We start from the raw sequence: 13292 nt of genomic DNA, 5'->3' as shown, positions 1-13292 counted from the left end.
CAGTAGGGTACTAAAATTCAGTAGAGAATTGACTTTTTGGTCCCTGTATTTACTAATAACTAGAAAGGACATTACTGAAGAATAGCAAATAGGCAGATTTTAGACCTTAGATAAACATATGATGCAGTATGTTTGTGAACCATAAGTTCAACCGCAATTATTTTTGTAAGACATAAACTACTGTTTCATTGTTTTTTTCATATTTCTAATGTGCCTTTTTAAATTGGAATCATGCTTAATATAATTTTATGTTTTCACTTACCAAATAGGGGTGTTGTATGTTATGCATATGAAACACTTTTCATATACCAGTATGTTCTCATAACTCTTTCGCCAGGGCTTTCCTGGTGGCTCAGCGGTAAAGAATCCGCCTGCATTGCAGGAGGCGCAGGAGCTACATGTTCGATTCCTAGGTCGGGAAGATCCCCTGGGGGAGGGCATGGCAACCCACTCCAGTATTCTTGCCTGCAGAATCCCAAGGACAGAGGAACCTGGAACGCTGCCATTCATAGGGTTGTACAGAGTGGGACATGAGAAGTAACTAGCACATGTTCTCATAACAGTCTTTCTCATGACAAATAATAATTGGTTGGAATGCTATTTTCTCTTCCTTATTTTAAATGCTGCTTCATTTCTGAAAAGGTGAGAACCAGATACAAGCCTTATTGTTTTTTCATTTGTATCATTTAACTTAATGTAAAAGCTAGTACACTTTGTATAGTCTGTGACTTGGCAAAATGATAGTTTGACAGATGCTGTAAAAATTGGGGAATTAGAAAATTTGGCTCTAGTATCAACTGCCAAATACTTGGTAAAATCTAAGGCCTAATTTTCCTTATTTGTATTTTTCTGAGAAGAGTTGAATTCTAAAAATTAATTTCCCGTTTTCTAGAAATGCAAGGAAGGCATTTAAAAATTTGTCATCTATGGCTGTTGTCTCACCAGAGAAGCATCTCTGGAGCAGGTCAATGAAACAAAACTCATGTTGAAATAAGTGAATTTTTTTTTCCCTTTTAGGACTTGAATTTTATGGATACATTAAACTGATAAATTTTATTAGACTTAAGGTAAGATGGTAGCTTAATTTACAATTTTGTTTAAAACCTAAAGAAATGCTGCAGTGATTATCAGTGCACCCATTTTTAAGAGAATGTGAAGAACTGCTATATAAGGAAGTGTTTTAAATTTTACACTCATCATGTTGGAATCCTGGACATTAGGAACTAGCACAACATATAGCACCAGGTAAATACATGGTGCTTACGTGCATACATAAGTACCATACTTATGTATGGTACCATACAATACATAGCATACTTAAGTATGGTTTTAATTGCATGTGAGAGATGGATCAATATTATGTGGCAAAGTAATTCAGTGTCAGATAAAGAATACAGTCTTCCTATAAAATCAGAAATTTCTGATTTCTAGTGTGATTTTTAAGTGCTTTAGTTGCTCTTTTTGTAAACACTTAGTTCTGGTCAGTTGATATTTATATTGCCATTTCCCGCAAATCCAAACAATATAAAACTGCACTGAAACAATTAAGCAATCATTCAGTCAAGTTAATGAAATGGCAGGTTAACACAGATTCATTTTAAATAGCAATTGTGTGTTAATGTAGACATGCTTTCCTTTTTTGTTTAATTTTCTTTTCATAAGGGGATTGTGTGATTATGTGCAGTGAAAAAATAATGCAATTGATTTTATTTCCAGAATCCTACAGTTGAATATATGAACTCCATATACAACCCAGTGCCTTGGGAGAAAGAAGAGTATTTAAAGCCTGTGTTAGAAGATGACCTTTTACTTCAATTTGGTAAGCTGAACATATGGTATCTACTTTAAAGTAGGGTCATTTGTTATGGCAGAATAGTGGTTAAGTTTTATAGGAGATATGTTATCTCCTTGATTCGCGAAAGATTTTCTGGGTAGTTGGTTTCAGTAGGTAAGTTAAGTCACTTGAAAAGTGAGTCACATTAGCAGTTACCAGGGAGGGCTATGAGCTTGGGATAAACATTGTGTACAAGACATTTGGAAACATAGGAACATTTAAGAGAGTAGTTTTTCGTTGGCAGACTAATTTTTAATGTAACTCAAATTGACAACTTTTAAATCTAAATTAAAAAATTTAAATCAGACGAAATATTTAATAGATTTAAGTAAATTGAGCAATATTTGCTGCTTTTACCTCATCATCAGATAATTGACTTTTCTTAAGATACCTGATTTACAGAGTTGTTGTTTTGGTGCAGAGCAGACCATGCAGATTCTCATGGGCTTACCCATGTACACTAACTAAATCAGCCTGCTTTGTGGCAGGTTCACTCATTGACCGTAGCTTGCTTTCTGAGTTATTTGCTCTGTGCTTTGGTTCATTCCTTATTGAACTGGAATCCTGTGAAAATTCACTTGGCTTCTTACTCATCCTTTATAGATCTAATTTATTGGAGTTTATGATTTATTATTATTATTTTTAAGTTTATACTTTCTTTCATGTTTGTGTGCCAGCTGGGTGACATAAAGGGTTTGCTGTCTTTAGATCAGCAAGACTGGTCTAAATAGACACATATCGTCACAGATAGTAGTTTGACAGTGTATATTTGAGCAGTTCTCTGAAAAGTGAGAACTGTGGGAAACCACTCATTTCCTTGATAAGTACCATTAACAGGAGTTGAATGGCAGTGTGATGCCATAGAAAGAACCTTAATGCACGATTCCGGGACGGAGTGACCCTGGACAAAGCACTTATGCTTTCTGTATTTTTAAGTCTTCATCTGCAAAATGAGAACTGGGGCCAGATTTCCAGTTTTATTTCTAATTCTAAAATTTGGTGAGGCCTAGGTTGATTCTTCCTTGTTTTTTATAACCTCTCTTAAATTTTATTTTCTCCTCAGAAGTGACCAAAGTGATCTCTTTGATACATGACGAAATGCCCACTAGGTGGTCTTCATGACACCCTAAACTCAAATTGAACACTCACAGGTTAAAAGTAGTGTGTTAAATTCTGTGGAAACCTAATGAGTGAGTCCTTTCTGTAGACAGCCCATAATCTAATAGTAGGTGTGTTTTGTTTTTGAGTGAGTGACCTGTATTGTATTAATAATATATGGTGGAATGTAGTAAGTTTCATGAGACGTCGGAAATACAGGGCAGTTCAGAAGAGAAAGCAGTTACTCAGATCAACAGATACTGAGTGCTGTGTGCTGATTATGGATGCAGACCAGTATTGAACACTTTACTTTCCAAAGATATATACACTTCTTTCAGCCTTAATTTTAATGTGTAAAAAGGAGATAATGATACCTGTCTTACAAAATTGTTGCAAAGATAATGCATAGTACCTGTCAGGGTAAGTGCTTAATGACCGCGAATTTGTTGTTACTAGTAAATAGATTCTAAGGAGTTAGATGAAGAAGTCATGACTGAGGTTTGGAGCAGTTAAAAGGCCTAGGGAAGGAAGTGGACCTTGAACTGGGTATGCTCATTAGTGTACTGTCTGCATCTCTCAAAGGATCTGTGGGCTTCCCTGGTGGGCCCTCGTTAGGACTCCATGCTTCCCCTGCAAGGGGCACAGGTTCAGTTCCTGGTTGGGAAACTAAGATCCTGCAGCCAAAACAAAAAAGCCTCATAAAGGATATGTGCTCCTGGCCGTTGGTGGAGAGAGATGGAAGAGAAGGTCTTCATTCCCCTGCCTCTTGGCTTGGTGACCGACCTTTTCACCTCCACTGCCCTTCAGTAAATATTTATTGATCCTCTGCTTTGTATTTTGGCTTTTGAGGATATAAAGATGACTAAATTAAAAAAGATGACTAAGAAAAGAGGCAATGAACATATAGTGTAAGAGGGGAGAAGTAACTATACAATGGAGAAACCTGGCAAACACTACCATAGCCAGGTAATCAAGGTTAGCATCATCAATAATAAGTCATGTTGATAGTGTGAGCCCTTTCTATGATGTGATGAAAATAACACTTTACTTCAGTGGTCTTCCCTCCAGGCCAGTAACTTCAGTATAACCATGAAAAGCCATCGGACAGACACAAAGTGGGGGACATTGTACAGAGTGTCTGGCCGATACTCCTGAAAGCTGTCCATGTTGTTAAAAACAGGGAAAGCCTGAAAAACTGTCATAGCCAAGAAGGGTTTAAGCTAAACACGTGTAGTATTCTGGGTGAAATTTTGAAACAGAAAGGGGACATTAGGGAAAAACTAATGAAATCTGAGTGAATAAAATGGAGTAGTCAATTTTTTAAAGTATGGTAGTATTTGAAACATATTCCACAAGGGGTTAATATCCTTTTCATATAAGACTTCTTAAAAATTAAGGGACAGAGGATCAAACAATTGATGGAACAATGGGGAAAGATACGTGGTTGGACTGTAGACCAAAAAAAGGTATAAAAATAACCCAACAGCAAGTTACCATTTCTCACTTCTTAGACTGGTAAAGATTTTTATAGCACCGTCTGTTGACCAGGCCGTGGAGAGATAGGCACTCACACACTGCTAGTAGAATCAGATTTGGCAGTACCTCACAAACCTGGACGTGAACTTTTAAACTGAGCAGTTTCTCTCAGAAGAATTGGTCTTGAAGATACACCTCCAACGCTCTGAAAATAGATAGAAAACATGGTTCTTCATTGCGGCATTGTAATTCCACAATGTTGAGAAGAGCCTACCTGTCCACAAATGGGAGAGTACTTGAACAAACTGTGGCACGTCCACAGCACGCAGTAGTTATCCTGTCTTAGTGTGAGTGGAGCTGGTACAGAATGCTGTCCAGGACAGCTGTCTTTTTTGTTGTTTTCATTTCTATTTTGAAATTTTTTGGTTGCTCTCTGTGGCATGTGGGATCCTAGTTCCCTGAACAGGGATCAAACCTGCACCCCCTGCATTGGAAGCACAGAGTCTTAATCATTGGACTGCTAGGGGAGTCCCAAGACGTAATGTCAAATGACAAAGGCGAAGCTCAAAAGAGTATCTGTATGATGCTCTTCGTGTAGGAGAGATTTGAGAAAATGCTTATGTGTCTGGTCACTTTTGCGAATGAAATGCAGGAAAGATAAACTGGAAAGTGAGATTGGCTGCTTGGATTTGTGGGACAGAGATGGAAGCAGAGAGCAGAGGCTGGGGTGACGCCTTCACTGGGTGGGTCTTTGTGCAGCTCTGACCTCAGGATCGTAGTCAGGTTTCATAGCCTTCACATCATTAAAGAAACCAGCAGTGATGAGGTTGAATGGGTATGAGGGTGCTGTTGGTGTGAGGTGGAATGTAGGCCCTATCAGATGGACTAAACCATAATACAAAGGAGTAATGTAACCCTACTGCAGAGAGAGGGGAGGAAAAGAACTCCATGAGACCTTGACTGGATGTTGTGCTGAGGCTACAGAGAAAAAGAACTGCATCAGTGCTATAATCCAGTAAGAAAAGGAATTTCTTGTATGGGGGTGCTCTGTGTGTTTGTGTGAATGTGTGTATATTCAGTTGCTCTGTCATGTCCAACTCTTTGTGACCCCATGGTCTGTAGTCTGTCAGGCTCCTCTGTCCATGGGATTTTCCAGGAAAGAATACTGGAATGGGTTGCAATTTCCTTCTCCAGGGGATCTTCCCAACCTAGGGATTGAACCCGTGTCTCCTTGCATTGGCAGGCAGATTCATTACCACTGGCCACATTGGGATGCCCTTCTTGGAGGGTATGGATTAACAATTCTGACACTGTTTTTACATATGCCAGAATGGAAGAAGTAAGTTAATATGGATAAGAGCCAGGTTTTTCATTGTTGGAGAAGGAGGTTGAATTGATGGATGAAATGAATCTTGTGATGATAGATTAGAATCAGAAGACCAAATTCACAGTATTTCTTATATAGACAGACAGATACAGAAATACAGGTGTGTGTGCATATAGACAGAGAAGTATAGATGTGTGTGGGTTAGTATAATACATATTTATATGTTATAATCTAGCTCTGCTGAAGGGCCTAGAAAAATGTCAGTATGAGCATCCCTCGTGTCCAGACCTTGATTTCCAATCCTTTATTAATATAAGGTGCCAAGGGTCCTGAGAGAGGTGATTGATTCCATGATAAGGCAGGGAAAATACAAGGTAAACCTGGGACATCTTGTTCCAGAAAGTAAGGAAGTACTTAAGAAAAAGTGAAAAGAGGAGACTTACCTAAAGAACACAGGAAACCAACGTGAAGGAGCTCCTAATGGACAAAACTGGAAGAATTTGATTGACACAGAAAATGACAGGGTTGAGTTTTAACCCTTAGGATAATATAAATGTCCATGAATTCATACTGACATGAATAATCAAATAAATGGGGAAGAATTAGGTCCACTTTAGCATAGAATTTCTATTAATAAATTTTGGAGAAGAGAGACAGAAAATCAGCATTAGGCAAGGACTGCAGTAGTAACTTGCCGAGAAGAGCAACCCATGGATGCTGAGATTAGTAGTGAAAACTTAGGTGGGTGTGATAGGATTTGCATAGTTCACAGTATCTCCCCCAAGAAATCTGTTACAAAGGAGATGTTAACTTTTGTGGAAAAACCAAGCAGACCCCACCACATCTGAGTGATCAAGGTTAACATCACCAGTAATAAGCATATTGACATCATGAGCCCCTTTGTGTAATACTCTGAGGAGACAGCATTGTTTCTCTGTTGTTCTTGCCAGAAGTGTATAACCTCATTCCAATAATGAAAAAATCATCAGACAGCCCCAGGTTGAGGGCCATTCTACAGAATTACCAATGAGTATTCTTCACAAGTGTCAAGATACAGTTATTGGGCACATTTTTGTATAAATGGGTCACAGTGCTAGTATTTTTCTTCAGATCTTTTATGTCTTTTTGGAGTTTTAAAAATCTGCCACTATCAATTGTTGATTAAGGTGTATTTGAATCCCTGACTGTGATTAGAGGATTTTCTGCTTTTACCATTAATTCTGTCAGCTTTTGCTTCATGTATTTTGAAACTCTCTTGTGAGATTTATTCTCATTTATAATTGTTAGGTCTTTCTGATAAACTGACTATCTTTTGTGGTAGTTTCCAGCTGCCAGGATGGAGTGTCCAGGGAATTTGAACTTCCTGAGACAGAATGTAGATGTGGCACTTCTTCATGAGTGTGGTTTAGGACTTTGAATTAGACTGTTTTGATATACTATAGTTATGAATGTTAATGTTTACTGAATCCTTTCTTATTTTCAAAGCTATACACTTTAATTTGTAATTATCTGTGTGCAACTGGCCTACTGTATCCAGAAGTTCTGCCTCTTTGGATTCAACCAACTTTGGATCAAAAATATTCAGGAAAAAAAATTCCAGAAAAAAAAAAATTTGAATTTGCTGCCCAGTGGCAACTACTTACATTGTATTTACAACTATTTGTACAGCATTTATATTGTACTAGTTACTATAAGGAATCTAGAGATGATTTAAAATGCTGAGTGTAAATTGCCATTTTATACAGGGACTTGAGCATCTGTGGGTTTTGGTATCTGAGGGAGATCCTGAAACAGAGCCCCTGCAGATACCAAGGGACAACTGTATTATTAATAAAGTTTTTATTCTGACTAACTTACTGCAGCAGAAAGCAAAACAGAGAAACTAGCTGAAAAAAGCCGATTTCTTTGTTCAGTTCTTTAACAAGGTGGTTTGCAAACAGTTCAAAGAATTTTGAAGACAGGATACACAATGCGAGTTGTAGTAGGAAGCAGAGAAATGGTACCACCATCCTTTAACAGTTTGGCAGTATTTTGTTGCTGTTGTTAATTTTGGGTGAATTAAATAGTAGATGAATCTATAGTTTTTTAAAGCAAAGAGTCAGTGTTCTGCTAGACTGATTATCCTGTACTGCTTTTGTAACAAGTTCAATTTAGGGGTTAGTCTATATAATATTATTGTGAAAAACTTAGTATTTTGTACCAATTCTAAAGAATTGTGGCGAGTAAAGACTGAATGGGGGGGAAAGTTGCAAGTAAAGACTGAATGAGGGGGGGAAAGTCCTGCTTCCCTCAGTGCTGCTCTGAGGAGACGGTATAATGCCTGCATTGTTTTTATTGCTTTAGGTTGATGTGAAAGTTAATTAGACTGGTCAATGGACATTGCAGTTTTGTACAACTCACTAGCTCCATATATTAATTTCTGTTTGCAGAATTACTGATTTACATACATTAACTTCTGTAGCAGAAGTTACTAATTTACATATAGTGAAATTAAATTTAAATCAGTTTTTAATAATATTAGGAATTAGGATATTTAACAATATCAGCACTGAGACAGTGCATAGATTGCATACCCCCTTACCCAAGATGAAAAACTTAGTGAATGTACAGAATTCCTTACCTCCATGTTGTCCTTAAGAAATATCCAGATGTAATACTTGTTTTTCTACAGGTAAAGACCCAGAGACTAGAGGTGGCCCTCTGTGATGGCAGGAACATGGGCTAGAAAGGCAGGCAAGAGTTTGAATCAAAGTCCCCTCATTAAACAACTATGTGACTTTGGGCCAGTCAATTTCTCTGAAATTTATTTTTCCCATGTTTTAAAACAGGGATAAATGTTTATATTGTAGGTTTGTTTTGAAGATGAAATGAGATGTAATACATGAATTTGAAAGATACCTGATCAATAAATACTAGCATTTTTTTCCCCTTCTACTTTTTTGCTTTGTCCTGGGTTTGATTCAGTACAATTACTGTTTGTGTGTTCAGTTTAGCCAACTAGTGAAAAACTTAGACTAACAGCATGTTCTTTATAAACCCAAAACAATTTGGATATTAAATAGTTAAATGTACTTGTACTAATTATTCTCAGTTGGCTGCGTAATAGGCACTTAGTATATGTTTACTTGTAACACATGTGTACGTGCTTAGTTGTTAGAAGACAGCCTGAAAATGATGTCCGTTTACTTTTTAGACGTAGAAGATCTTTATGAGCCGGTGTCAGCCCCGTTCTCCTATCCCAATGGGCTCAGTGAAAATGCATCTCTGGTTGAAAAATTGAAGCACATGGAAGCCAGGGCACTATCTGCTGAAGCTGCATTGGCTGGAGCACGTGAGGACCTGCAAAAAATGAAGTAATTTATCAATCTTACAGAAAATTAATGGTTTAGATCCCCCAAATAATAGAGTTCAAGGTGAAATACAGTAAAATATTTCATGCACTAGAAAGCACAGTAGATATTTAATTTTAGTAATATTGAGGATATGCAGTATTTTTGTATATTGTGGCTACAACTGATTAACATAAAATTCTATTCTCATATACTTCTAAATAATTACTTTTATATTAATAGTAATTGTTCTCAGGAGTGTTTTCCTCTTGAGTGCATTTGTTACTTAATACTACCTTCTTTTAAATTACCTTCTTTCTAATAGCTTTCTCCACTTGCCTTTTCTTCTCCTAGGCTTTTTAAAGTATAGGGATTAATACATTTTCGATTTTGGGAAATACACAGTTGAAATATTTGTTTTTAAAGAATCAACTGATAATTATGGTGAAGTATGTAATCAGAAAACTAGCTCCATAAAATGGTTTTCTACAGTGCGTAAATTAGCATTTTGCTGGCTTAGTACTTGTCAGAATTTTACATGTATACAGATCACCTGGGTAACACAATAGACTGCAGATTCTGATTCAGGAGGCCTTGAATAGATAAGAGTCTGAGACTCTGGAGGCATATATACCTCCAGCTTAACCTGTTAGATTTGTAAATTGGTTGCTACTGCCTGAGGATCCATTTGATGGTTTGCCAGAATGTCCAGCAGGAAAAATAGTCAAGCGGATTGTAGTTTCCCTTCCCTTTTTCTGATATTTTATGCTGAATAATCTAGTAACCAACAACTCTCTTATCTGCCTCTTTACACTTCTTTCCCATATATACCTTATAGGTTCCTGATGTGTTGTGGTCAGAGAGGGAACTGAGTTTTAGAGCCTGAGTGGATGGTGGTGGTGTGTGTAAATAATTTCCAGTTTATATCTGCTTTCTGCCCATAAAACCCTTCCATGATATAATAAGATTTTGGAACAGTAGAAATAATAAAGTGAATAGAGTCATAGTATGCTTATTTTGTTCAGTTGAAAGGTATCAACAGCCATAATTTGCAGTTGGCTATGCTTTTGGTTTTGCAGAAGGAATGCTTCCAACTGGGTTTGAATATGCCCGTTGCTTAAAATCCAGCAGGGGGAGCTTTTTGTTACTTAAGATAGAGCGTGATTTAGAGGCTCATCACACTCCACACTCCCCTTCTACCTCTCCCTCAGCCTCTAGCCTTTCCTTTTTTCATGGTCCAGTAAACTTGTCTCAAGGGTGTATTTCAAATTGATTACAGACAATTTGCTCAGGATTTTGTGATGAACGCAGATGTCAGAGCCTGCCCATCATCTACCACTGCCATTGCAGACCTCCCGGAGGATGAGGATGGTGTTTATTTCAGCTCCTACGGGCATTATGGGATACACGAAGAAATGCTCAAGGTTAGAAAGCACAGATGTGCCGACTCCATGCTGAAGGAAAGATAGAGTGAAACTCGTTCTTAACACACATGCTGTGGTAGATTGCCTTTTTCTTTTTTTTGAGAACTGCTTTTTAGATCTTTTTGGTACTTGATAGCTCATCTTACGTTGAAAGGATTATAGAAGCATCAGAGTTATTATAAATTCTACTTAAGAGCATTATTAATCTTTATGAGATTACTTTTGCTTAAAATAGAAAAATGGGAAAAATTCCTAATGATTTTAGCTTCTCAAGAGCAACTTTTAAATAGGAAGAAATAAATTATATGTTTGCCTTTTAATGTGTGAAGGAGAAATTAGTGTTTTAATTAGCAGTACTGTCATTAGTTTGGACAAAGAATAATTCTTTGGTGCAAAGTTAGTTGTAGATAATTCTCACAGTTATAGTATAACTTTTTTACATTTGAAATCAGTGATAGAATTTCCTAAATCAGATCAGATACTTGAATTTGGTTGGTTTTAATTTTTATAATGGTAATGTTTATATAAACTATAAGTAGATTTCTAGCTGTACCTGGTATAATAGATACATTTTATCATCTATTGTAGATTATAAAATAGCAAAGTGTAATTTTTTAATTTAGTAAAAGTGAAAATATCTAACAAATGTTGGAGTTTAAAAATTATTGAAAAATTAGATGTTTATCTCTGAATTTTAGATGTCACTACCTTTTTTTTTTCTTTCTTAAAACCAACAAAAGAAAAATCCCCTTTGAATCCTTCCTCAGAAGGTTGATTTATTTTACGGAAGCCTGAAGACTGTGTTCCTTGAAACATACCTATTTAAAATAACCAGGGGTATTTAATAACATGTATATATTTTGTTGAGTCAGTTTTTGCAGGATCGCAGAGTGGAAGGTTGCTGATTAATAGTAATTGTAATTATTAGGAGTCTTTTAAAGCAATGTCATGTCATTTCTTCACTAATGACTTGTCATGGTTGGTTGTGCTTTTTGTTGTTACTTGGGCAGTTGCATAGAATTGCAAATAAGTTATAAGTAATAAATTATTCTTAAGTCCAGGGTGAATTTATTTAAAAGAAATGGATATACACCGTTTTCCTCGTTAAAATTAATTTTACTGTGTCTAGAATATTTTCTTTAAAGGAGTTTTTCTTAGCCCATGTTTGTAATTTAAATCACCCCATCGGTTTCAATGCCATGAGCCTTTAGTGCTTTTGATAGGGAAATAGTATTGGGTTTTTTAGACTGGTAAGTTACCCAGACTCCTAGAAGGTGGTACCTCTGAGTGCTCTCGGTTCCGTCATCTGGGAATCCAGTTTGGATTTATTTCCAGATCTCTCTCCTGGACCCTTATAACTATATTTCAGTAACTAGAGGATCTTCATACCTGTTGGAGTATCTTTAAGTCCTTTTGATGTACATTAAGAAGTTCCAGCTGAAAGTTACCAGTGCTATCTTTTCGCTTTTAGATCTGGAATCACTTAAGAATTCTTATTAATATAATTTGCCATGTCTTAGCTGATATACAGTGTAACCACCTCTCCTTGGATCATAGGAAATACGGATATAGTTTATTCAGAAAGACTATTTGTTCATTTTATATTTTGCTAAGTTACATACTGTGGACGGATATGAAATGTGCCTTACGTCACGCAATATTTCTTCTGTTTCCTATCAAAAAAACAATTTTTAGCACATATAATTTGTTCGAGGTTGTGCTACTACCAGAATCTCACATCTTTACAAATCATTTAAAATTGAGAAGCCATACATACAGGACTTATTTTTATGCTTATAATTGGCCTTGCTTTTATAAAAATATTATTTGGATTTTTTGTTGCTTAGTCTCAGATACAGTATTTTAGTGACACTATTTTGGATATGCCTTACTTAGTGATTATAAGCAAGGATAGTTTGTAATCTTACTTTCCAGAATCAAGATGAAGGTAACTTGGAATTCGAGAGATATAATTGATAGTAGAATAGATGACATGAACTTTCAAAATCCTTCGCCACTTTATCTTTCTGAAAGGAATTGTTGCTAATGTTTTAAATCTGACATGTATCACACTCTGTTTTTTTTTTTTCCCCCCAAGAAAAACATTGTTTATTCTGGTGAACATTTATCCAGATTATTAGTACCATTAAATAATTTTTTTTTTACTTCATTTTCCTCATTGTATTTGTAGCTGACTCAGCCATTCTGTCCACCTTCATGAGCCTGTATTTTAAAACATGCTGTTACTTATATCAGTAAAATTTATAGTATATTATTTTTCTGTTGTATTTAGTCTCATACTTAAATTTTTAAAATATTTGTAGGAATAATTCCATGACACTATGGGGTATGTACTAGTCTTAAAAGATTATTTTGCTGCTTAATATTGAGAAGCAAAAGAACCTCTCATTCTTTTGTGTTTCTTAGTTTTAACAGGTGAGTGCAAAAGATTATTTTATTTTTATTACCTTATTTTATATTGAACAGTTTTAGTTTTTTGTTAGAATAAATTTTTAGAAATGGTTCGAGGGCTTGTCTTTGTTTGGATTTTCACATTTAGTGGATTTTCCTCTAAAAAATTCATTTATTAAATCAAACCTCTGCTATGTCCAAAGCACTGTGTTTAGTATACTTTGAATTTCATTGCGCCAGGGTGAGCATATGAGTGGAAGCAGATGGATGTGTAGGAAGAGCCGGATGAAGGTTTATAGTTGAGCTGAACAGCAATGCATGGACTTAGGACAGGAGCTGGGGTGCTAGTGGTTAAGTTAGAGCCGTGTGCTTGGCAAGAGCTTTCTGAATGA

General features: G+C 36.2%; 1 protein-coding gene across 5 annotated transcripts in view; it reads left to right on the top strand.

Moving 5' to 3' along the window:
* PRMT3 (protein arginine methyltransferase 3) overlaps window positions 1-13292 on the top strand; it is a 159228-nt gene that overhangs the window by 5447 nt on the left and 140489 nt on the right. For all 5 annotated transcript variants that reach the window (XM_070457291.1, XM_070457289.1, XM_070457290.1 and 2 more), the window contains exons 4-7: window positions 1018-1067; window positions 1717-1819; window positions 8929-9088; window positions 10344-10488. In XM_070457291.1, the coding sequence (XP_070313392.1) occupies window positions 1018-1067; window positions 1717-1819; window positions 8929-9088; window positions 10344-10488 (458 nt within the window). The remainder of the gene's footprint in view (window positions 1-1017; window positions 1068-1716; window positions 1820-8928; window positions 9089-10343; window positions 10489-13292) is intronic.

The sequence above is a fragment of the Odocoileus virginianus genome, chromosome 28 (assembly GCF_023699985.2).
Source record: "Odocoileus virginianus isolate 20LAN1187 ecotype Illinois chromosome 28, Ovbor_1.2, whole genome shotgun sequence".
In the NCBI taxonomy this organism is placed as follows: Eukaryota; Metazoa; Chordata; class Mammalia; order Artiodactyla; family Cervidae; genus Odocoileus; species Odocoileus virginianus.
The sequence above is the reverse complement of the archived record's forward strand: the minus strand, read 5'-3'. Positions and strand labels throughout refer to the sequence as shown.